The sequence below is a fragment of the Entamoeba invadens genome (assembly GCF_000330505.1).
Source record: "Entamoeba invadens IP1 unplaced genomic scaffold scaff_1105074724629, whole genome shotgun sequence".
In the NCBI taxonomy this organism is placed as follows: domain Eukaryota; phylum Evosea; order Mastigamoebida; family Endamoebidae; genus Entamoeba; species Entamoeba invadens.
The window spans coordinates 381,059-405,472 of NW_004440426.1; the positions used below are offsets into that span (position 1 = coordinate 381,059).

At 28.9% G+C, this 24,414-nt stretch overlaps 5 protein-coding genes across 5 annotated transcripts; 4 read left to right on the forward strand and 1 right to left on the reverse strand.

Moving 5' to 3' along the window:
• Positions 1–9,846: 9,846 nt before the first annotated feature.
• On the forward strand, positions 9,847–11,489 carry EIN_019430 (hypothetical protein; the record flags this gene model as incomplete). The annotated part of the gene is made up of 2 exons (XM_004257267.1): positions 9,847–10,677; positions 10,818–11,489. The coding sequence occupies 2 exons, from the start codon at positions 9,847–9,849 to the stop codon at positions 11,487–11,489; spliced, it is 1,503 nt and encodes a 500-aa protein (XP_004257315.1).
• Positions 11,490–13,508: 2,019 nt separating this feature from the next.
• EIN_019440 (hypothetical protein) lies at positions 13,509–14,313 on the forward strand (the record flags this gene model as incomplete). The annotated part of the gene is made up of 3 exons (XM_004257268.1): positions 13,509–13,986; positions 14,010–14,160; positions 14,187–14,313. 3 exons carry the CDS (start codon positions 13,509–13,511, stop codon positions 14,311–14,313), a joined length of 756 nt encoding a protein of 251 aa, XP_004257316.1.
• A 2,099-nt stretch (positions 14,314–16,412) lies between these two features.
• On the forward strand, positions 16,413–17,051 carry EIN_019450 (hypothetical protein; the record flags this gene model as incomplete). The annotated part of the gene is made up of 2 exons (XM_004257269.1): positions 16,413–16,511; positions 16,560–17,051. 2 exons carry the CDS (start codon positions 16,413–16,415, stop codon positions 17,049–17,051), a joined length of 591 nt encoding a protein of 196 aa, XP_004257317.1.
• Positions 17,052–17,177: 126 nt separating this feature from the next.
• EIN_019460 (hypothetical protein) lies at positions 17,178–20,264 on the reverse strand (the record flags this gene model as incomplete). The annotated part of the gene is made up of 1 exon (XM_004257270.1): positions 17,178–20,264. One exon carries the CDS (start codon positions 20,262–20,264, stop codon positions 17,178–17,180), a length of 3,087 nt encoding a protein of 1,028 aa, XP_004257318.1.
• Positions 20,265–20,606: 342 nt separating this feature from the next.
• Positions 20,607–21,341, forward strand: EIN_019470 (hypothetical protein; the record flags this gene model as incomplete). The annotated part of the gene is made up of 1 exon (XM_004257271.1): positions 20,607–21,341. One exon carries the CDS (start codon positions 20,607–20,609, stop codon positions 21,339–21,341), a length of 735 nt encoding a protein of 244 aa, XP_004257319.1.
• Positions 21,342–24,414: the final 3,073 nt, after the last annotated feature.

Genomic DNA, 24,414 nt, shown 5'->3' on the forward strand with positions numbered 1-24,414 from the left:
CTTTTTGTTATTTTAACTATTTTTTCAGTCTTTCTCAGTTCTTTGATTTCTTCCAAAGTTTCCAAATAAAACACCGCGTCATCATTTGTAAGGTCACCTCCAAGTTCTTTCGATTCTTCAAACATTTGTTGTGCTTCTTCCTTCTGAGCATCGGTTAAATCGTATCCACTCATATAAATTAATCTATTGATAAAGTCGACTTCTGATATTTTTCCACGAATCATTTCATCAAAATCAGAAACAATTGGAGAAGTCTTTCCTAATGATATTTGGAGATCTCTATGTATATGTCGAACACAGTGAAACAATTTAGAGAATAGGGAAACAATCTTGATTGCTTTCATTTGTGAAATACAACGATCACAAAAAACATTTTTTTTGTTTTTCAAAAAAATAAAAAGGTCAACAAATGAGAATGTAATTCTATTTCTCATTATAGCGAAAATTTAATATGCGTGTTGTTCCATTGATCCGAGAAATTTCCAACAACAAGTGGAAAATTAAAATGATCGGTTGTAGTAGTGTCATCGCTATATATTATTCCTGATGTATGATTAACATGTTTTGTGTTAAGTATAAAGCATGTTTCAAATTGTCCACTTGAATTTTAACTATATGAATGGAAAAATCATTCAAACCATCACAATAAATGGTCAATTTTTGGCTTCTTCAGTATTTCAAATATTGTATACATCTAGAGTAATTTTTTGATACGTTTAGTGTTAACTAAAAGTCCCATTCGTGAACAAATTTGGGCAGGACTCTTTCCATTTTTGGTGTATGTATACACTTCATCAATTTATTCTTTTGTAAAAGTATACTGAATATTACTTGGAAGGAATTCAAAAATATGGTTGTTTTTTTAATAAAAACAATTTCACATGCAATTCTATTGTCTTTTTGGAATTTGATATTGACAGAACAATTACACTTTGTTGAATAACACCCAAAGTATTGAATATGTTTGTTGACATCAATGTGTTTTGCTTTAAACAAAGAATATTGAACGCCACCGGCGCTGATGAGAGATGACTCCTTCATTTGTTCAGTGACAGTGTTAATCACAAATTTTGTTTTGCAAATATTATCAATAATTTGTGGTGGTGTGTCAATACCTTCAATACCTCTTATTTCATGTTTGATTAGAGGAATCATGTAATAATTTTTCAGTTTGATATTATAAATCTTTAAAATAATATATATTTTATAATTATATTAACACGTTTCCTTGTTTCCCTGTTAATTTTTTTATTAGGCAGTGTTATTTTTTTCTTTTTTTTTGTCGTTTGGTCTTTTAAAAAAGACTGTCATGTCTGTTTTATTTTTTCTTGACATTTTTCTGCACAAGGATATTACTCAAACTAACTAACAAATAAGAACTAGTTTAAATAAGATATTATATCGAAAATATAATTTTTATATTTTTTCGGGATTTAAGCAATAGAAACATCAAAAATCCCGAGACATATATTTTCAAACCGATAAAATTTTTAGTATTGGGCGATGTGCTTGGAGTATCCAAAACAGATTCACTATCAAGTACATTTCAACCACCTTTATTGTCATTGTTATTGAATATATAAATTAATATATACATTACATATAACAAACATGTTTGCTTATTGTTATAATACATTCTATAACGCAGTTTGTTGTAATTCAATTTTTTGAAAAGATAATAGTTTGCTGACTTGTTTGTTTTGCGTTTTTTCAATTCTCCGTAATAAATTCCGTTGTTTTTATCCAACTTATTGGTGTTATTGTTTCAACTTTTTTACCAAAAATCCATCTAAAATTTAATTTTATTATTTTTGAGACGCGAACAATAATTCTGAGTTGGTGAAAAACAATTTTGAAAAATAAAACAAACTATATAGTTCTTAAAAACAACTATATTTTATGTTTCAAAAAATAAACTAATTATTAATTAGTGATAAAAAAATAGCGGAATAACAAGATAAATTAGACTATTGAAACAAACACCATTGTGTATGTTCTTTCAAATATAATATTTTTTTCAAACATATTCAATTTGACAAAAAAAAATAATTGTGAATATCGTTTCTTATACAACGGGTCGAAAGTAAAGAACTATCACTCCAACTATCATCTTCGGGACAACATTGTTTTCGTTGTTGTTTAAAAACAGTAAAACCTTGGTACTTTTACAAAGTCGTTATTTACTATCGATAAAATGGTATAATTACATTAATATCATAATTAATTTATAAAATCAAATGAAAATATTATCATAGTAATACTTTCAAAGTAAATGGTTTGATATTAATAAAAAATAGTAAGGCTAAGGTTTAGTTATTCAAAAAATAGATTTAGGCAAAAACGGTATTATGGTAAAATAAATTAATAGAAAAAAAATACACAAAAAATAAAACCTGTTAACCTTAGGAAGAGAAATCTCGATATTTTATATCAAGATTGAATATTTATTATTAAATAGCTTTTTTATAAATTAAAAAAAAAATAAAAATAAAAAACAACAAAAAACAAAATGAAAAAAGAAGAAATGGAGGAGTCAGAAAGTTGTGATTGTGACAATGTTTTAAGCGACAAAAATTACGAAGAAAATTATCAGGATGAAATTGTCGATAAACATGAAAATTGTGTTAATCCAAACTGCAATTGTGTTGGGAAAATGTCAAGTTTACAGAAAACGACGTTGATTCTATAAATTTTTAACGTGATAAAAGTGGCAACATGAAATCAACAACAATTATTAACACGGAACTTGACTGCTTTATGTATTTGTCTAATTATAAATGCTTCGAGTTAATCAACGAAAACACATACTTGTATGCTAATCAGAAAAAAACTAGAAAATGGTATCCCATTGATGTCAACGAAACGAAAGCTTTTATTTGTGTGGCAATAAAACAATGTGTAAATAATGATAATAAAAAACCAATTCAAAAGAAGCTTCACCCTTTTACCTTGCTATTTTTCTGGATATTGTCACGATTGCAAAGAAAAAAACAACCGCTTGTTGTGACATTTGTAGTGTAACCTTATCCACTTGGTCATGTAGTGATTACAATCGCGTTTTATGTGGTAAATGCTTAAAAAGATAGCTTGATTTTATTGTTATTCATTTTGTTTTTTATTTTTTACAAAAAAATCTGGATAGAAAATATCCAGTTTTCCCTTTCCAGCAAAAAAAATTGGCAAAAACGAGTGACTTCCTAAGGTTAACCTTACGAAGTGAAAACGGGATAATTTATATCCTTGATTTTTTTACTTAAAATAAGTCACTTTTTTTATTTTTGTATTTGAACTAAAAAGATCTTTAATTACGAACGGCGTGTCAGAAACTAATTTAAATTATGTAAAATTGATAAAAATCGAAGCGCTCTCATGAAAATTTATGTGTATGTCTCGTAACAGCAAGTATTGACTATTTTTAACACATAGAAAATAGGAAACATGGGTCTGTAAAGACCAGTAGTTTGCGCGAAAACTAATCGATTTCGTGTTTTGAATTTATTTTTAATTGTTCTAAAAATAAATTATGATTTAGATAAATCTTATCCAGATTTCACTTTCCCACAAAAAAAGTTGATTCATTTGACTTGCTAAGGTTAATTTGAATTCGCAATATATCTTTTTTTTAAAAAAAATTAAATTGTTGAAATTGTTATATATCACATTTTTAATTGTTCTAAAAAAAAGATGGGGTGAGGGTGGGAAAAGCCTGCCCCCAGGGCTCCCCAAATTTGGTTAAAAGGCGAGTTAAGAAATGATGATTTTTTATCGTTTCAAAAAGTAAAAAACAAAATTAATTAATAAACATTTATTTGATTTTGTTATTAGTTATAAAAAACACGAATCAAGACTAAAATTACATAAGAGAAAGCCTACTTGGCATCATTTTAATAAATTTTGCAGACAAACGAATATCTGCAGTTTTTACTTTCATGTTTATTTTGTTAGCATAGCGATAAAAAGAAAACAAAGATTCAACACATGAAGATGTAGGAATAAGGCTAACAACAAGAAAAAGAAGTTCTGAACATCTAAAAAAGTTTTCATGACCAAATAATTGTAGTGCATCCAGAAGGCTGAATTTACATATTTTGTTTTTTGAGTTAGTATCAATAAACTTTTTCACGTCTTCTATGTTTGAATCAATAAGTGTTTTTAAATTGTGAGTTCTATTTCTAAATAGTCTAAAGTGTTATTTACAAACACGGTGTCTTCGCGAATACATTTTTCAGGGAAATTGAAATAGTCCAAATATATATCCAAATTTTGATGAACACCAAGTTCTGTTTTAACAGAGGAACGTTTCTTTGAATCTGCTTAAAATTTTACACACGTAAAATTACAAAACCTAATGTTCAAAGCATTAATAAACTCTGAAATAATATTTTTACACGACGATGAAAAAACAATTGGAGCTTCAAACAGCAAAAACCGATTTACTGAATAGAAAGAGTCAAAACATCCATTCGAAGCATCAGACATTTTTACATTCAAATTGTTGATTAACTCGGTGACACGCAAATACTCTTCGTTTATTAATCCAAACTTTTCTTGCATTTTATCACAACAAACTTTTGTAATATTCAAAATATCATAATAAAATCCGGCGAAAGCAAGGAACATTGTATCTTTTACGTCAAAATAATTAATACGTCTCCCAAAAACACGAAATAATTAATATCAACTTTTGCCTTTTCCAATTCTTCGTTGTTGCACTTTGGAAGTCCTGCCTTGTACTGGTCAATAAGAATGGTATTAATTTTTTATAAATGTCAAGTTCTCTAAAAAACAAATCGAAGTCTTTAAAGTTGTTGATCAATTTATTAACTATTAACTCGTGATAACACCATCTTGTGTTACTCATAGTGGGTATATGTACGTGTTCAATGTAATCCTCTTTGCTTCCCCAAAACGCGTTCCATTGAGTTATTGTAACATCGCTACACATCACTTTGAGAATTGCCAAAAGAACTCTTCCATTTGCTGTATTCCAAAGAAATTCCTCAGCCACGTTTAATCGATGGCAAAAACAGTAATGTGACATATAAGTTTTAAGCGTTAATTCACTCGCCATTTCTTTGATACCATTTTCAATGTGTTCTTTTATAAGATTCCGTTTCGCAATACCAATAAGTGTAGAAACCCCTCCTTTCCAACCCACCATTTGAGTACATCCATCACTTGTACAAAACACACACTTTACAAGTGGAGCATCAAAAAGGTTTAGTGCGTCCAGTACCCATTTAGTGATATTTGCTGCTGTCGTTCTTTCGAATAGTTCACCTAAAACAAGCTTCTTTTGAGCAACAACAAAATTGTCAAAACTAAATCTACAGATAAGACCAATAATTTCAGAACCATTTTTGTGTGTTGTATCTATAGCAATCCCATAGCAAACACAGATTTTGAACATTTGAACAATTTCTTCCTTGTCTTCTTTTCCTAACAAAGTTACAACCTTAAGATTTGTTGTATGGCTAATATGGATTCTTGGAAAAAGTGTGTTTTGATTTTTTTCATCAAGAAAAAGTGAAATAAATATATCAACAATTTAAGCAACAGCAACAGTCTGTTTTTGAGACATCCCAACTGCATTTTCTATTGTACCAACCATTAAAGTAAATATTTTGCTTCGAACAGAAAGCGCAGCAGAAGTTTCTTTACTGGTAATTGGGTTTGGAGGTACAAATATATCAACCAAACTTTTGACTATTTCCAAAGTACACACATTTTCTGTTAAAAGTCTGTAAGTTTCTTTGGATATTTTTTCGTACAATTCCAACGACTTGGATTTAACCGACTTTATAACTTCATTGTTCTTTTGATTAGTTATAATTGAAGTGCATGTTGTAATAGAACTTTCTTTTAATTCACATTCTTGAGTCTGGTTTGCATTCTCTTTAAATGCATCTTCAATTTTTATTGGAGTTGTGTTTACACTTTCTGTTTCGCTGTGTTCAAATAAAACAACATCGCAACTGTTTATATTAATAAAACAGTTTGAAATTTCACAATCCATTAAACAATTATGTGTTTGTTCAATATCTTTTTCAAACGTAATAGGATGTTCTTTATTTTCACAATTCATTGCTTCTTTATCATATTTTATATTATCTATATCAATGTTACAATTCTTATCATCTTCAATCATTTTATCCAAATAATTAACATTGTCAGTATTACAACTTTTTAATTTCATACTTATTGTGTTACCCAAAGTGTTCATATAATTACAACCATCCAATTCAATAGAACACATTGAATGTGTCTTTTTGGGACGTCTGTGTACATTTTCAACCAAATAAATTTCGACTGCCTTTTGAGCCTCTTTCAAATAAAGTTCTCGTCTTATTTTAAAATCTTCTTCAAACACCTTTAATTTTGGTATACTAAATTCGGAACACGATTCAAAGTGTTTTGAATTGCAGTTTTTTTCCAAAACAACGGGAACAAAAGGGACAATATTAAGTTGTTTTGAACCTGTTATAAATTGTAATCGTTTTGTATTTATGCAAATTATTTTTTGCGTTTTGAATGCGCCGATTTTTTGAATCTCGTTTTTGTCTGGGTGTTTTGTCCATTTATTTAATCAGTTTAGTTTCGTTTGTTTTTTTAATTTTAATGTATTTTTTACATTTAATAAATCAGGAAAAATAATTTTGTGTTTGACATAATTTATATTTAATGATAAAAATGTTATAATTGTATCGATACAAATAGTTTTTTTTGAATGAAGAAATGTATGTATTCACTCATATTTTTAAATACAACCAATAAAAAGTTTGAAAAAGAAAAAAAATAATACAAATAAAAAAACCAAAATAGCGGGAAAATTTATACATGCAAAAAAACATCTTTTTTCTGATCAAATTGATAAAAAAAGATTAGTTTTTATTACTTTTTTCGACTAAAAACCTAAACTGGCCCTTTAGCGAATAAATTTTGGAAGCCCTGCTGCCCCCAAGTCATTATTTAATTTGAAATATTTAATGACACAACCTAATAATAACTATTATTTCATTTTAATATATTAATAATACTTTAATTAAAATTTGAAAAATCTTAACACCTCTACAAATAAACACTTCATCAAACTTCTAGTTGCTTTTTAATTGTAACAGGGCTCTTTAAAACAAAGTTAAAAAGACAAGGGTTGATTTTTATTGAATAATGGTTTCAGAAAATTTAAAATAAACTTTTTGATGGCAATTCTAATTTAATGTTTGAATAAAACAAAATTGTTTTAATTTGTCTTTTCGATTTTTTGGGCTTTATTTTTTTGTTGGTATTTTAAAAAAATAAAAATGGCAAAAGTTTTTCTTTGGTTTTTTATTCTATAAATCAAAAATAGATAATCTGTTGTTCTTTGTGATAACATAACAACCACTTTGTAAATATAACAGTATAATTTGACACTATGTTGTTGCTGGAAATAATTTTATAGTAATTTTTTCACCTTTAAAATATGCTTCACAAGTTGATGTTCAATTATAATTAAAACACAAAATAATAATTATCAATTGTTTTTCAGACTTATTAACCCTTCGAGGACTGAAAAATTTTTATTTTTTTCTTTTTTTTCAGAAAAAAAATTCAAAAAATAATTTCACTTTTCCAAAAAAATGAAAAATAATGGCGACTTTTCATGAACAATTTAGAATGATTTTTGACTTATTTGATAAAATAGTTCAACTTAAATTCAAACTTTTGAATTATTTATAAAACACTTCATCATTCATAAACTCAAATTAATTGGGTTTTGTTAAAGATTCGTCCTTCAATTAAAAAAAATATACAATTTAACAAATTAATATTAGTAATAAAAATAATACGAAAATAAACTGTTTTTATAAACAAATAAAAATGTTAATAAAAATTGATTAAATAATATTATCAGATATTCAAGTTTTTCAAAAACAATATAAAAAACACTTAAAAAGTGTGCAAGATTGTAGGTTTGATATAACCAATAATATTGGTTCAAACCAAAATAAAATAAGAACATGACAAAAATATTGTTGTTGAAATAAAAAAATGGATTCCACTCAAACTAAAAATACTTAGAGAACCAAATAACATCAAAATATTACGATAAAAACCCACTACTTACTATTAATTTTGTGTGTTATTAAACGAACACAACAATAACAATAAAATAATTATCTTATATGGTAAAACAACGCTATAAAACATCAATTTAAGTCGAGAAAAATAGCGGTTTTGGATACATTATACAATGCGTGACAAAAGAATAATAAATTGTATAGTAATTTAAATTATAAATAAACTATAAAAATCAACTTGTGAATAATAAAAATGATAGTTGAATTATTAAATATTTTATGATTTATTTTAACAATAATAATTTAAAGTAAACCAAATGAACACCTGCACAAATATAATTAAATTGAGCCAAGAATAAACAGCCTTGATTATGCCATTTCATTTCTCATCTGCAACTTTCTCCTTCTCGTGTCTGTCGTTAATGCCTGGGTACATTAAATTCAATCATAGGAGACAATGCTTAATATAAGTCCTTTCTGATATCGACATCGCACCTTGTGATTGAGTTGTAAGTTGTCTCATGGATACCTGATGCTTCCATACCAAGGAATGATGGCTAGTGGTGTGCTTCTGGACATCTGAATCTCTCGTTTCCAATGGTGATGACTTCACCATTTGATAGTTAATGTGATTTCTTAAATTCTAATGATTGGGAAACCTTCTGCATTTCTCTGTTGATGTCAAGAGCAATGTAGTAAACACTAATCTGTGTTTGTAGTTCACAAAATAATTAGTATATGTTTTTTATTTTTATTTATAAACATGGAAAACAAGTCTTTTGTTTTTAATTTATTACAATGAATGGAACACAATTACGTGTACTTTCAGGAAATAACGATAAAAACACAAGAAAAAATAAGAAAATTTGCAACAATTTGTCTTGGATTATTATGTTGGTTAGTAGTGTTTTTATTTGAACTTTAAATTCGATTGTAATCCATCTCTAATTATTCGACTCTATTTAATTCTTCTTGTTTTTTTGTCAAGTATGTTTCTGTTTTTCGATAATTATTTTTATTTTTATATACAACAACATTATATTACCATTTATTGAAATAAATATATTATTTAAATAATTATTGATAGTAGAAGAAAAATATAATCAATACTAAACACAATCATGTTAAAAAACCGATTTTCTTAAAACTTTTATCAATTGTGTTGTTGTATTTATATAAAATATTATAATAGTTTACTAATAAGTTTTTATTATAATTATTATATTAAAGTAGTTGTGTATATATTAAAAATACGACAAAAAAGTTGTTTTGATTATTTTGTTTTAATTGAAAAATTTGAATCATTTTTTATTTTTTGATAAATTTCAAAAAGTAGCAATAGTATATTTTTACAATAATTTATTACTTATTGTAAATTATTGTATATTAATTTGGATACAAGACAACAAAAAAAAATATTTATCCATCAAACATTTGAAAATAATTCCACTCAATGAAACATAAAAACAAGCTAATAATTCAAATTTAAATTAGTTTCACTAATAAATATAATCAACAATAACAATGAAAATTAGTTATAATTTGTATTATTTTAAAATAAATATAATCTAAAGTATAAATTAAATTTATAATGAATTTTTAATTAATTTAAATTATTCTTATATAATACTATAATATTTAAAAATATTATTCATTGATCGTTTTTAATAGTAATATTATTATTTATTATATATATGTAAATCATTGTAATATTATAATATGTTAAATTAAAACAATAAATTTCTATCGCAAACATTTTTATCGAATTAAAAAAAACATAATCCTTATGCAAGAAGACGAGATTGTTTGCACATTTAAATGGAAGAAAGAAGGAGAAGCACCAAAAAGCTCACGACACGTTAAACCTTCGCCTGCTCCAACTTACTCGTTTGATCCCAAAGGAAGTAATTTAACTGAAGTTGAGTGTTTTAGGTTGTTTTTTTGTGAAGAGATAGCAAATAACCTTTTGTTGTTTTCAAATAAAAAAATAGCCAAAGAACATAAGACTGATGATAACAAACTTTCTAAAACTAGCATCCTGAGGTACCTAGGAATTCTTCTCTACATGGGAGCTCACCATGATATCATTAATCCAGTGGAAGAGCTTTGGTCAATCGACCACGGAAAATCTATTTATAGAAATAGCATGCCACGTGACATGTTTAAATTCATTTCTTCACACATCGAAACTTACGATGTGGGCCAGCCAGATGATGTTTGTGATGATGCATCAGACACTTCAGATGATGGGGATGTCGAAGAGAAAGAGGAGGCTGACAACGGACCAGAAGGAGAGTATTTCAACTGCGCGGAATATTCAGATCGAGATTTCAGAGATCTCTCTGAAGAGCAACTCAGGAAAGATGTCAGAATCAAAAGGGGCATTGTTGGTAGTGGAGTTGTTAAAGTCGTCCCTGCAATAACTCCAAATGCACACGACAGCTTTTCTAAAATTAGAGTGATTTTAGATAAGTTTATTTCTAACCTTGTCAACCAAACCTATTACAAACCTAGTAATAGTGTTTCGGTTGACGAACATTTGTGTTCTTATAAAGGGCATATGTGGGCTAAGGTGTTTATTAAGTCTAAGCCTGGACGTTATGGTATAAAGTTTTGGGTTTGTTCTATTTTTACCAAATGAGTTTTATTTATGAAGTCAAAAATGACGGATAGTTATTATTGGTTTGACATGTATGATCAAATTTAATAATTTAATTATTTGTTTATTTGAGTTATTTATAGTTTTCTAACTTGTAGATGTGTGCTGACTGTGAAACAGGAATGACTCTAAACCTCCAAATGTACTGTGGTAAGTGTGGTGGTAAGGAATACAATCAGGGCTTTAGAGTGGTCAGGGACATGGTGCTACCCATGTTATGCCGTGGTAACAAGTTTACAGTTGTGTGTGACAACTTCTTCTGTACGTTAAGGTTGTCACACTACCTTGCTTCATGTGGGTGCCAACTTTTGGGAACCATGAGGATTAATAGGAAAGAACTTCCTGACGAAGCCAAGGCAATCAAAGGAAGAACTCCCGATACCACCATCTTTTTCTCGAAAGGAAAGTGTAAGCTCATCTCTTACTTCAACGAGAAAAAGAAGCTGGTATTGGTCTTGTCAACCTGCCACGAAAAGAATGAAATTGAAGTCGTCGAGCAGGATGTGTTCATTGGCAAAGAAAAAATGACAATACACAAACCCCAGCCCATCCTTGATTACAACCACAAAATGGGTGGGGTTGACACTGTGGATCAGATGACCAGGTATTATACGTGTAGACGTCGAACAAACAGGTGGAACATCAGGGCTTTATATGATATGATTGATATAGCTGCCTTAAACGCGTATAAAACGTACTCAAATTACCACCCTTGCAAACGAGTGGATTTTTTGAACAATCTTTCTGGTGCTTTAATGAAAATGAAATGATTTTTCTATTTTGTTTGGTTTTTTATAAAGTAGGAACTGTTTATTTCATTCAATACGTGCTTTTTATTGAACTTCGAAAAAAATTATCGTGAAATAAAATAAAAATAAGGGTCATTATACCATTTTTTTTCTTTTATACTTATGGATAAGTTTTTAAAAACTTGTGTTATAACAACATCGTGATGTCGTTACTCAACACCATAAACAACCGTTGGTAAATTATATGCATGAGTATTATGGTGATAATGGTGTTATAATGGTGTTTGTTGATAATTCTATCAAATTGTAAATTTATTATTACAAAACTATAATTTATTAAATTTCCATTTTTATAAATAATATTTTTTATTATATAATATAGTTCAAAATATTTTTTTATTATTTGTTAAGTTTTTTGCTATTTGTTTTTTTGTTTATAATTTCTATTATCCCTTTATTTTTAATGTAAATTATTTGTTTGTTGCCCAAAAATGTATAATTTAAAAATGCATAAATAGTGAATGCAAAATAAGCATTTGATTATCATATACAATAACATTTATATGAAAATGATAATATCAAATCAATTTTGCCCTTTGTTTTTGTTTGAAAATGATAAAAAAATAAAATTACAAATAATTAATTCATATCTTGCTTCCTCGACAGTGGCACGACGTGAAATTCAACGGGTGACCATAAAACCTCATGGTGATCAAAGTTTATACAAACGCGACTATATTGACTGTTTAAGTCATTTTCGAGAATTTTTCTCGATTTTGTGATTTTTGATACTTTTGAAAATGTATTTTAGATATTTTTTGTTTATTTTACACTTATGTTCTCTAAGATTGTTTTTTTTAAAGTCGGAACAAACAAAAGTGTCTTTTCGTCTTATCTTATTTCTTTTACAAAAATATAGTAAAACCCAATTTTTAAATTATTGTATTTTTCAAAGTTTACAAAAAATAATCTATTTAATTTCCTTTGTAATTGTTTTTGAGATCAATTGCATAATGAAATTTCAATACACCTCAAAGTCTGTGCTTTATTTTCTTTTCTTTGTTATTTTATGATGCAATTGATTTTGAATATTCTGGACCAGTATGTTTTATGATGCAATTTGGTCTTTGTTATATTTTATAATTAATTTTATTATTGTAAGAGATTGTGGTCATCTCAATAAATGTTTGATCTAATTTTTCCATTGAACTGTGACTTGTTTCTGAAAAGATCAAGCAAAAAAAGTGAACCTTTGTTCATCCCAACTTCAACAAAAAATTCACTTTTTTACTATAATTTATAACAATTTACCATAAAAATTTACTAGAGCCGTCGTTCCAGGGTGTCTAGCTTTTTTGAAAAAATTAAAGAAAAAAAGGTCACATGTACATTACAATTGACTAAGATTTTTATTTTTTACACATTTTGATTTTTCCCGTCCTCGAAGGGTTAAACAGACTTTTAGTGTAATAATATTAGTTAACATTATGTCGCGTTTTAAAACAAACTTGATAATCAAACAGAAGATGTTTATTTATTTCATATGATAAATGTGTTTGAACTAATTGTTGCACCACTATCCACGTTTTCAATTGTGTTTGACAGTCAACATAAAAAGTTTTTAATTCAATACTTACTGTTGAACATATGTTTTATTACAAATATAAAATAAAATAATAAATAATAATTATATAAACTTTGGTAAATTTGTGAAAGAAAAATTCTTTGATATAAAATTTTTATATTTTTGTAAAAGATGTGCTAAAATTTTGATTTTTGCCGTTATTTTAGTTTTTGTGTGTTTTTTGGTTAAGAAAGAAATTGAAGTATAACTAAAAATAATATGGATTTATGCTATTTATTGAAATCACAATGTAATCGAGTTCTTAAATCTTGCCACGTGGGGACGGGGGTTTGAAATTTTGAGAGCCCTGATTGTAAATCCCATATTTATGACCCCCTATTAAACTGAGATTCCAACTATAATATTTATTTCGAACATTTCGTAAAAATAGAAAAACAGTAAATTGTATTAAAAGAATGGGGACGAGAAATAATCATCAAATGAGTTACTTGAAGATTAACATGGAGTTGTGCAAAGGATGTGGTATGTGTGCACGTGACTGCATAGCACAATGTCTCAAAGTGGAAAATCACAAGATCACGATTGTCGAAGAAGAAGCTTCAAACTGCTTTAAATGTGGACACTGTTCTTCAATTTGTAAAAGCAAAGCAATCACTCTCTTTGAAAAACCACTTGAAAAAGTTCCAGAAGGACATAAAGATGTCATAGATGCAATTAAAACAAGAAAATCAACAAGATCTTTTAAAGGCCCAATCCCCAAAGAAGAGTTGACTGAACTTATCAATTTGACAAGATTCTCCCCTTCCGCCAAGAATTGGAGATTAATCAAATATCTTGTAATAAATGAGCCAAAGCTAACAAAGGTAATTAAAAAAATAAACGAAGTAGCATTGCAGATTCCAGAAATCGTTAATATCTTTGGTAACTTTTTGAGTGTCGATTTGATCGTCAGAAAGGCTCCACACGTTGTTATTGCTTCGTCGAAGACACTCAAAATGTTTGGGCAAATGACGATGGAACTATTGCTTTAACCCGACTTGCAGCAACCAACAAAATGTATGGCTCTCTTTGGTGTGGTTTGTTAAAGTTCATGTTTTTATTTGATGAGTGTCTTGAGATTGTTGGACTAAAAGGAAAGAAAGTGGTTGGATGTTTAGCTTTGGGTGTTCCTTCATTCCACGACACCAGTCAAGTACCAAGAGAGGATGTCTCAATCATCTTTTTAGAGTAAGCAGAGTGCTTAGTCTATTTGTGGGTTAAATCTTATTGATACAATAACTATTATTTTATATAAAATAATAACAGACAAAGACTAAATATAAAACAAATTCAAAATTGTTATTAGATTTGAAATTTTTTATTAAAAAAATAAAACACTAAAATGATTCTAGTACTTATTTACTATATATTTATTAACTACAATAAAAAATAGAAATTATAAATTAAAATTATAATTATAATTATAATTATTATTTTATAGTTTTTATTATATCAATATTTATTTATTGAAATATTTTTTTATCTTACAAAACGAAGAGTAAAGTAAAATAACAAAAAAAGTTGAAATTGGTGTGGTTGGGTCAAAGAATATGAGAGAGTATGAGTGAAAAAGGGATAACGCTATTTATAAGGGAGAGTTTGAAAGTCAAAACACAATGGACTCAGTCAGTGAAGAGGAACATCAGTATCCTTTTGAGCTTTTGGTTGCTATCCAAATGAACTTTGGAAAGAAAATTCCTCTTCAGATCATCAGAGACACACTTACAAGAAACAACAACGATCTCTTTCTTTCGCTTAAAGAAATAAACGAGTCTATGTCTAAAATTCAACAGAGAAAAGTGGCTGTTCTTGAGGAATAACTTGATTGTTTTTTTGTATCTCTTTTCGAAACACTCTATCAACTATATATATAATACTTTCAATAGTATTTTAACTATTTTATTAATTTGTTTGTTTTGCTTAATATATATAACTATTAATAATAATAATTAATTGGATTATAAATTGATTGTTTAAAATATAAAGAGAACCAATATGATTATTTCCTTTGTTTATGGAAACTAAGACAAAAAACATTCTATGATACTTAAGGTATTTTCGAAACTCAAGTCCCATTCGACATAATGGGCTGCTCAACACTCTCACTGATTATCATTGCGATATTTCTCCCACCACTCGCTGTTCTTCTGAAGAAGGGATGTGGGTGCGACTTTCTCATCAATTTACTTTTGACTATCATCTTGTACCTACCAGGTCTCATCCACGCCATCATTGTGATTACATAAATGGTTTTTATTTGTTTATTGGATTTACACAATTAAAATGTTTATGAAGAAGATAACAATTGAAACTTTACAACAAAGTTGGATGGATAATAATCACATTAAAAGACATAAATTATTTTAACACTATATGTTCACACAAACATGTGTTTTTGGATTTCGTTATCATTATGGCATTAACGTTTTATTACCCAAATTTCTCGATAGTCAATCATTTTTATTATTATGATAAAAATTGAATAGACAACAATAACTTAAAACAAATACAATTTAATAATTGTGTTATCTTTGTTGTTTTTATTGTATATTCTATGTACATATATTGAGTGTTAATTTAAAAGAGTGATATGTTCAACAAAAAAGTTCGATCTACATGTAAAAACAAACCAAAATAATTTGTATATTATGTCAATTATATAATACACTTGTTTAAAGTTGTTATATTCTTATCATACAGTTAGTTTTAAATTAATTTAAAAGTATTCAACAAATATACATGATTGTACCAAATGAAATTAAAATATTATCAAAATAAACGCAAAGTGTTTAACAAAAAAAAACAAAAATGTATTGTTTTTTTCAAATGTCTCAACTTAATTTTTTTTGTTTCGAATAAAATTGTTTATATACAAATTTGAATAAAAATTATCTCATATCTTTAATGAAAAACAATAGAAATATACAAATGGAATATAGAATACTAGTAACGTTTTAGATGTTATAACTAACTTCTCACTTTGTAAAATCAGTACACTTGATAAACAATTTTAATACTGATTTACAATATAATAACAAACTTCAAAAAATAGTAACAGTTCTCTATTAAATAATAAATTAAAATTGTTTTTATTTCACGCTTTTAATAAATGTTATTAAAAATGTTATTAATTGTGTACTATAATAATTAATATTGGATGATATATATTATGATAATTATTAATATATTATCAAAATATCAACAAAAAACAATAATATAATTTAATTCTTTTTTCCATAAGAAAAACCCAAAAGATTAGTTTAAAATGGTTACAAATTGAACTATACAACTAAAAAGAGAGAAAACTAAAAACGCGAAGAATGGAATATCACTTAGTAGGCTCCAAAATAGTTGACACAACATCGTACGATCAATGGATTAAACTTGCGCAATCAAACGAAGATTTTCAAATTTTAGCGGTTTGTTAATACATATCAAACCCCAATACCACAATTAATAACTGAAAGGACAAAGAAACCCTCCAAAAAATTGTTCACTCGTTTCAACTGCAATTGAACAAACAGTGCAGAGAGTATTTTGTTCAACAATATATGGTTCGGATGGTAGCAGTTGAAAAGGAATTTAATAGGAAGTATAATGTGTTAAACGAACAATTAATACAAGCACAAAACGAACTCGAAGCTGCAAAAGAAGAGCAGAATACACTCAAACGAACGGTTTATGCTCTTCAACAAAAGAAGTTGTTACTCGAACAAAAGTTGGCCGAAGTCAATGCAACCTATCAAAGTGTAGCAGAAATGAATGGACAGGCAACTCTTGAACAACTCTCAAATATTCACTTTCTTGAGAAGAAGTATGCAGAATTAGAACAAGAAGTCGCACAGAAAAAACATTATTACGACGAGATATATCACCAATATGTTTACTTTCAAAATGAGCTTGGGCAAATAAAGGCCAAGATACAAAAATACACTGCACTGCTGAGTCAAAGTCGTTAAATGTGTGAATTCCTTATTGGTCTTTTTAATAGTAATAATAATAGTATTTATTTATTATTTATTAATACTATTAAGTAACTAGTAATTATTTATGCTAATACTAACTCGTCTTATTCAAAAAATCAATCAATTCTTACTTCGGGTGAATTTTTTCTTCGGTTTGTCTTTTCTTGACTTTTCATTCTTACCAGACTTGGGCTTCTGAGGGAATTTGATTGACCCTTTAAACTCGCCTTTATGCTTTTCAACAGACACGGAAGTTGGGATTCGTCCCTTCAGTTGTTCTATGTCCTTCAACTCATATACGTTATCATTGATGACAAAATCGTCTCCACTCACACCAAGCTCTTTCAACTTCATTGCGCGTTCTCGAAGAATCTCTTTCTCTGCTGTATCTACTTTGTCCTCTTGATGCTTCTTCTTTGCGACTTCTTCTTTCACCTTTTCAGACTCGTCGTCACTTTTCGACTTCTCTTCTTCCATTTTGGGGTTTCCTGCACTCTCCTGTTCACCCTTTTCTTCATCACTCTCCTCTTCCATTGCATTGTCCGCCTTCTTTTTCTTCTCGTTTTTTGCCTCCTTTTTCTCTTTTGTTTCTTTCTTTTCTTTACTCGCCTGCTTTGCCTTTTTGTTTAAAAAGTCGAGCACCTTCCTCATCACTTTATTGAAAAGCCCCATCACTTGATTTGTTGGGATGTTCAAATCCTCTGCAACTTGGTCGACGTTTTTGTACTGTAACCCCATACCAATTAATATGACTTGTTGTGTCACTGAAAATCCAAAGTCGCATCCCATTACAAAGGCATTAGCAATTGCGGGCAACATGTCTATAATGATGTGGTAATCAATCATATTCTTACTGTAATATTCTATTCGTTTGATATCTCTCACACCAAAATTGATATCCCCTCTTTCTTTCATACTCTCGGGAAGGGTCTTCAGATTCGGAACTACCAATTTCAAAGCGTCAGTCGCATTGACACTCTTAAATTCAAATCCTAACAACTTCGAAAACCTAACCCTAAAGTCATTCGAATACTCAGAGCTCCACTCCCCAAACGTTTTACTCAATTGTTTCACCATAATACACGAGTGCTCTCCAGTTATATCATTCGCCGTTTGCCTGAAATAGACGGGGGTATACTCCGCATTGCCCCAGAACTTTGCAAGCTGTGGGGTGTATCCAAACGCAACACCCAAGTAGTCCAACACTTCTGGTTTTCTATTTCCAGGGTTAATAAGAAGTGGGCCGAGATGCTTTCGAACATCAACTGATTTCTCTTTAGTGTCTTGTTCTGGGGTTTCCTCTTCCATATCACCCAACGAGACAATCATTCCAGTAAAATACAAATTGAGCATTTGGAGGATTTTAGAACCATACCCCATAGATGTCACATCAGGATGAGTACAAATCCTAACCACTCTCGCACCAGTCAACCCTGCAAATTCATCGTCCAAGAACTGTTGTGTTAAAGTCCATGGAATCAAATCACCCGCTTCTTTCTTCCCATGGCACCAACTCTTGGACACTTTCTTCCTTGCTATTTTGCCTTCAAATGCTAATTGGACTGCAGCCAAAATGTCCGGCAATTCGCCGTCGTCGCCGACTGGCCCAGTCAACACGAAAATGCAATGATTTGGTGAGTCTGCAAGGAGTTGCAAATCATTCGGTGTGTTCTTATAATGGGATGTCACAAAGAGTCCAACAAGTTGTTGCAAGAACTTCTCTGCGTCTTTGTTGTATGAAAACAGAGTGTCTCTATTGACATAGAACAACTCGCATTGTTCTGGTGGTGGAGTAGTCGTGACATGTAATAAAGTGTTTGATGCATCAAGACAGAGCAAATGGTTCAACCACTTTTCGACTTGGTCGCCGCTAGCGTATCTAATAGGTTCATCCAACGCGTATTCAAAAAACTTTCTCCCATTCGAATACTTCGTAGTGCCTTCTCTCAATTCCTTAATAAGTTTCAATGAGAGTGAACGTCCAGTTCCTTCATATCCGTTCGTTGTAGTCGACAAGATGACTATATAGTTCCCAAGTAATTTCTTAACTATTGGCAAAGGAATAGCAGCGGCTTCGTCCACCATTAAAATCTCTGCTTGAGCCAACATAGCGGTGTCTGTTGGTAAAATGTATTGAACAGTTTGTCGGTGATCCTGATGAATATTAATCCTCACAACAGACTTCCCAAATTCACTTCTTTGCGTTTGCACTAAGTCAAAGTCTAAGTGCTCTTTCATCCCAAATATCTCAAGACCCTTCACTGCAAATTCAAACACCGTTTTGACATTCTCCGGAGAGGGCGAAGTCACAAAGATGTTGGAATATCCAAGCGCAACAGAGCACGCTATAGTCAATCCAAGCGCTGCACTCTTTCCTCTTCCTCTTCCCGCAGTAATTGATATAGTCGAGTTCAAGGTCTTCTCTTTCAAACAGTCAAATAACTTCACAACACACTTTGCCTGGTCTGCAGTGACTGTAGTCTTCACAATTTCGTTGAGGTACTGTATTTGTGAGAATGAATTTCTGATATCAAGTAACTCCTGTCGGATCTCGACCTTTCCTTCAACTTTATCGATCTTCAAAGAATGCTCAAAGATGGGAAGAACGTCTAACTCATCAGAGATGACCACAGAGCACAAATTGTCGGACAATGACAACACAAATCGTTCGTTAAATCGCGAAGAGACTAAGTCAGTTGACTCGTCCCGGTATCTATCATTGATGTCCATGTTCAGTTTGTACAACTGTTTAATGCTCGTCATTCCACTGAGTAAGACTAATATGATTCCACCACCTTTAACAGTCTCAATAGTTCGTGCCATGATGTTTGGAGTCATCGCTTCAAAGTCTTGAAGAACAACCATCCCAAATGTGTTACCCAGAATCTTATGAGTTTCATTGTAAAAGACGTATCTGATGTCGGTCGTACTCAAAAAGAGTTCAAACGCATTCCCACTGAATTCCTCAGCATTCTTTCCTTTGTCTCGAACACGGCGCTTGGCATTGGTACTGAACCCAAGGTCCTTCTTGTAGCACCACAAAATGCGCTCTTTTGGTGTGTTCATCGCTTTTGTCATCATGTAATACAAATTCATCACTTGTTGTGACGCTTTGCTTCCTACTACGGTAATGAGTGTACGTTGGCCGGTGCTCACACCGTTCTCTATAAGGGTTTTAAGACGAGTGTCAACACGCTTTTTTGACATTAACTTGCTTTGCTTACTGTGAGTTCATTATTATTCTTAGGGTTACTCTTATCCTATGTTGTTCATTATCGTGTTATTGTACCTTTCTTTAGTACTATTTATCGGGTTTTGATAATTTATTAAAAATATAATTTGTTATTGATATATAAATAATTAATTGTTATTTTTATTATTATTCTTATATAATAAACCATATTTAAATTATTATATTCAAATAATAATTATACTAAACAACAAATATAATTAGTTTTATTAAAACATATAGATTAAATACTATAATTATAAAATTTGTTTTTGAAGAATGAAGTTTAGGAATATGACACTCAATGAACTCAAAAAGTCATGAGTATCACACAACAAAGTGACGAAATAACAAATGTGTGTATAGAGGAGTTAGTGCAACGTGAAAATGTATCGCCCCAATTTAAACAGCTCGTGGAAGATTATTACAAAACGCATCATGGCACAACAGAGAAAGTGGTTAATGTGGCAATTCCAGAAGATTTGCTCAATCAAATGTTGACTGAATATGCGACGAGAATTGATTTGATGCAATTGAAAGAGGGGCAATGCTATTTGCCTTTTTTACAGGGCTTAACGGGATTCAAACAGTACAAGTTACTTGGGGAATTCGATGGAAAGACCCTTGCAACACCAAATAAGGTATTTGATTTAATTGAAAGCCAGAAAGATATCATGTTCATCATTACATCGACAGACAAAGATATATTTGGCTCGTTTCACCACATTTTGCCCGTTATACAAGGAAACTATGTGGTGGGTGATGAACAGATGAAAGTGTTCTCTTTGCTTAATCCGGAAAAGACACCGCCCATTTACTTTAAGGCCAGAAAGGATAACAACCATTTGCTATTTTTCCCACGACCTAACCAAAAGGATACGGTTTTATTCTTCATAATGAATTGTTTTGAAATCAGAATGAAAAAATCAAATCTCGAAACATTTGAAATTAGAGGAACAAAGTTGAGCGACGCTTTTGAGACGGAAATGGACTCTTTTAATTTCGCCAATTCACCTTTCGACGTTATGTATCTCAGAATTTACCAGTGGTACTAATCATTGGTCTTTTATTCATTATAATACAATATTTTATTAATAACTTATTAATAGTTAAGTTCTATAGAGTATATATTTTTAGTATATAGAACCATAAAATATTCTATATTGATAATAATAGAGTCACTGATCTTATTGAAAAGTTACACAAATGTGTTACTCATTATAAAAATAATATATAAAACACTTATGACGTCGATAACTGTGTAATATTTATAATCTAACACAACGTGTAGTTTTAGTTTGCAAACTTATAAAAAAGTTGTTCATCTAAAAACATCAGATGAGTGATACAGAAACAAAAGAAAATAAAGAGGGTTTTAATATCTGTGGGTTTTCTGTATTGGAATTCTTTCTTTGTTGTTTCTGTCCACCTCTAGCTATAATTATCATGAATCTTTGCTGTGAAGATGGTGAATATTATAAAAAGGAGTTTATTTGTCCAGGTTTATTATATTCCATATTTTGTTGCCATATCGGTTATCTCTTTTATAGTCTTGCAAAAGAATGTCCTTAATTTACTCTTTAAATACATTCTATTGATTCTATAATAAAGGTATAAATTCAGAGTGTTTATTCAATTTACTACTTTCAGTAGAGTCTATTATTATTTTTAAAAATAATTTAAAAATAATAATATATAATTTTGTTTGAAAAACAATTTAATTGCAAATTAATAATTGTTTTAACCATATTTGGGAGTCCTCAATATTAATTTGATTGTCAACGATTCAGTCAAAAATAAAAGAAGTGAAGCTATTATCCATCAACAAAGAAAAAGATTTTTTGGTAGGCAAAAAAATCTTAACACTCAAATGGCCCAAAGCTAAAAAATATAATTTTTCAAATAATTCTTTACCAAATTTGATTTTTGCCTTTGTTTTCAAAATGATATTCGATAGAATTCATACAAAAATAATTTAGAAAGTGAAGACATAATAAAACAATTATTTTGTATGATTATAATAACATAAAATAAATATTATAGAATTATTTAAAATTTGGAAAAAAATGATGTTTGGAGAATTAGAAACTTTTATAAACAATTGTTTTATAATATTAAATAAATAACTAACTAAACTGTTTTATTTATTGTTTGAACGCTTAAATCTGGCACAAATGAATTTAGGAAACCCGCATTAGTTTTTTCTTTTTTCTTTTATTTTACAATCTTTTACTAAAAATACGTTTTTGCTTATATATATATATATATTTTCTGTTGTTTCAGAACAAAACTGTACCAATTATCATGTTCACACGTTGAATATTGCTTTTTGTTGTACTCTTGAAATGACACTAAAAAACGACGATAAATTTACACACGATGTTGAGATAACGAATCCTGTATTATCTGCAATCATTAATTCCTATTGTGTTAATTGATTATTTTTCGTAATGACAATTACTATTTTTTATTACCCAACTTTTTAGTAAATTGTGTTTTGCTTTTTACGACAAAAATGGGGTTTTCCAATATGCCAGATTTAAGCTTACAAACAATATTTTTTATTTATTTGTCTTATTAAATTGTAATAATTTTAATAGATTATTTTTTTGTTTTTTTATTTAAAATCTATTTTTAATGACATGAACTAAATCTTCAATAAAAAACAAAATATTATCGAATTAAAAAGCAACTTGCTGTTCATTTAGTCAACACCAACGTAAATTAAATTGAGTTTGTTATGATTCATTTTCGTATTATTAATATACTTCTTATTTATTGACAAGATTTGTTTTACGTTTATTTGATATTTTATTATTCAATAAAACAAATTTGGGGTTCTGAAATATAGTAAAATATCACAAAAGTGGCACTTTGGAAGAGCGGGGTTTCTCAATAGAAAGCAGTTTAAACTGAAACAAAAATCGAGTTCTCTATAGAGTAGTAATTAAATTTGATTGTCTAAAATGACCGTTCTTGAGAGAACAAAAATTATCATAACTTCCCGCTCTTGAAAAGTTTGACTGTGTTTTTTTAAAAAAATACGTGTTGCTATTTTTAACCTCAAAAACAAATCTTAGGTAATTGAGTCCTCATTTTTATTATTTTTGACTAAGTTTTGGTTCATTTTTCGGTTTTTCGGCCAAAAATTGGTTTTTGGGTCTTTTTTAACAACTTTTTTCAAGAAGGCATTTTTTGATATTGTTATTATTCTAATCATGGTTCGAAAATTTTAAAAACATGACCAAAAAAATTTGTTTACACGTCAGAATACTTTTTTATTGCCGAAAGGGTTAAATTATTCAGTAAAAAACAGCCTCTTTCAATCTAAATTAATGAGAATTGATAGTAATAATTTCCCTAATCGCAAAACATTATAACCAATATCAAACCTTTTTTACTTTGAAAATCGGGATTATTTTTGAATTATAATATATCAATTTTCTCTGCATAAACAGGATAATTTAAATAATTATTAGGATAATTTCGTGTTAAAAAAACTACAAAATCGGGCGATTTTTTAAAGAAACAAAACATTATTGATCGTTGTAGAAGATTCTTTTTTTAAATCCATAAAAAACATTGAAACCCTGTTTTATAGAAACAATATAAAAATTGAAAAAATCAACCAATAAATGAATAAAACAAAATACAATAAAATTAAAACAGTTTCCCGGTTTTATTAACAATATTTGGGAGAGCCTTTGGGAGAGTCGCTTAACCTTATAATATGAATTGTTTACCTTAAATTAAGCTTGAATTTTATTCTAGTAATTAGATGAATGTTTGTTTCTTTAGAAACCCCGTTTTTTATCATTAAACTATATTTAATTATAATAAAATTATAATTTATTAGTAAATGATAAGTAGGTTTTCGAATTACTTTTGACTTAATTAAACTATTTTATATAGTTTAAATTTTTGTGTTATTTGGAGATCACATTACATTTTTTTGTTATTGACAAATAATGATAATATTAACAATATGTATTAATAATTTAAACTATTTTCAATAAATGATATAATTTTAATAATCAATAAAAAATAATACAGTCAATACTCTATCGGATTGAAAATATGTAAAATGGTTTTCCCAAAGGATGGGAAAATAAAAAAAATATTTATTTT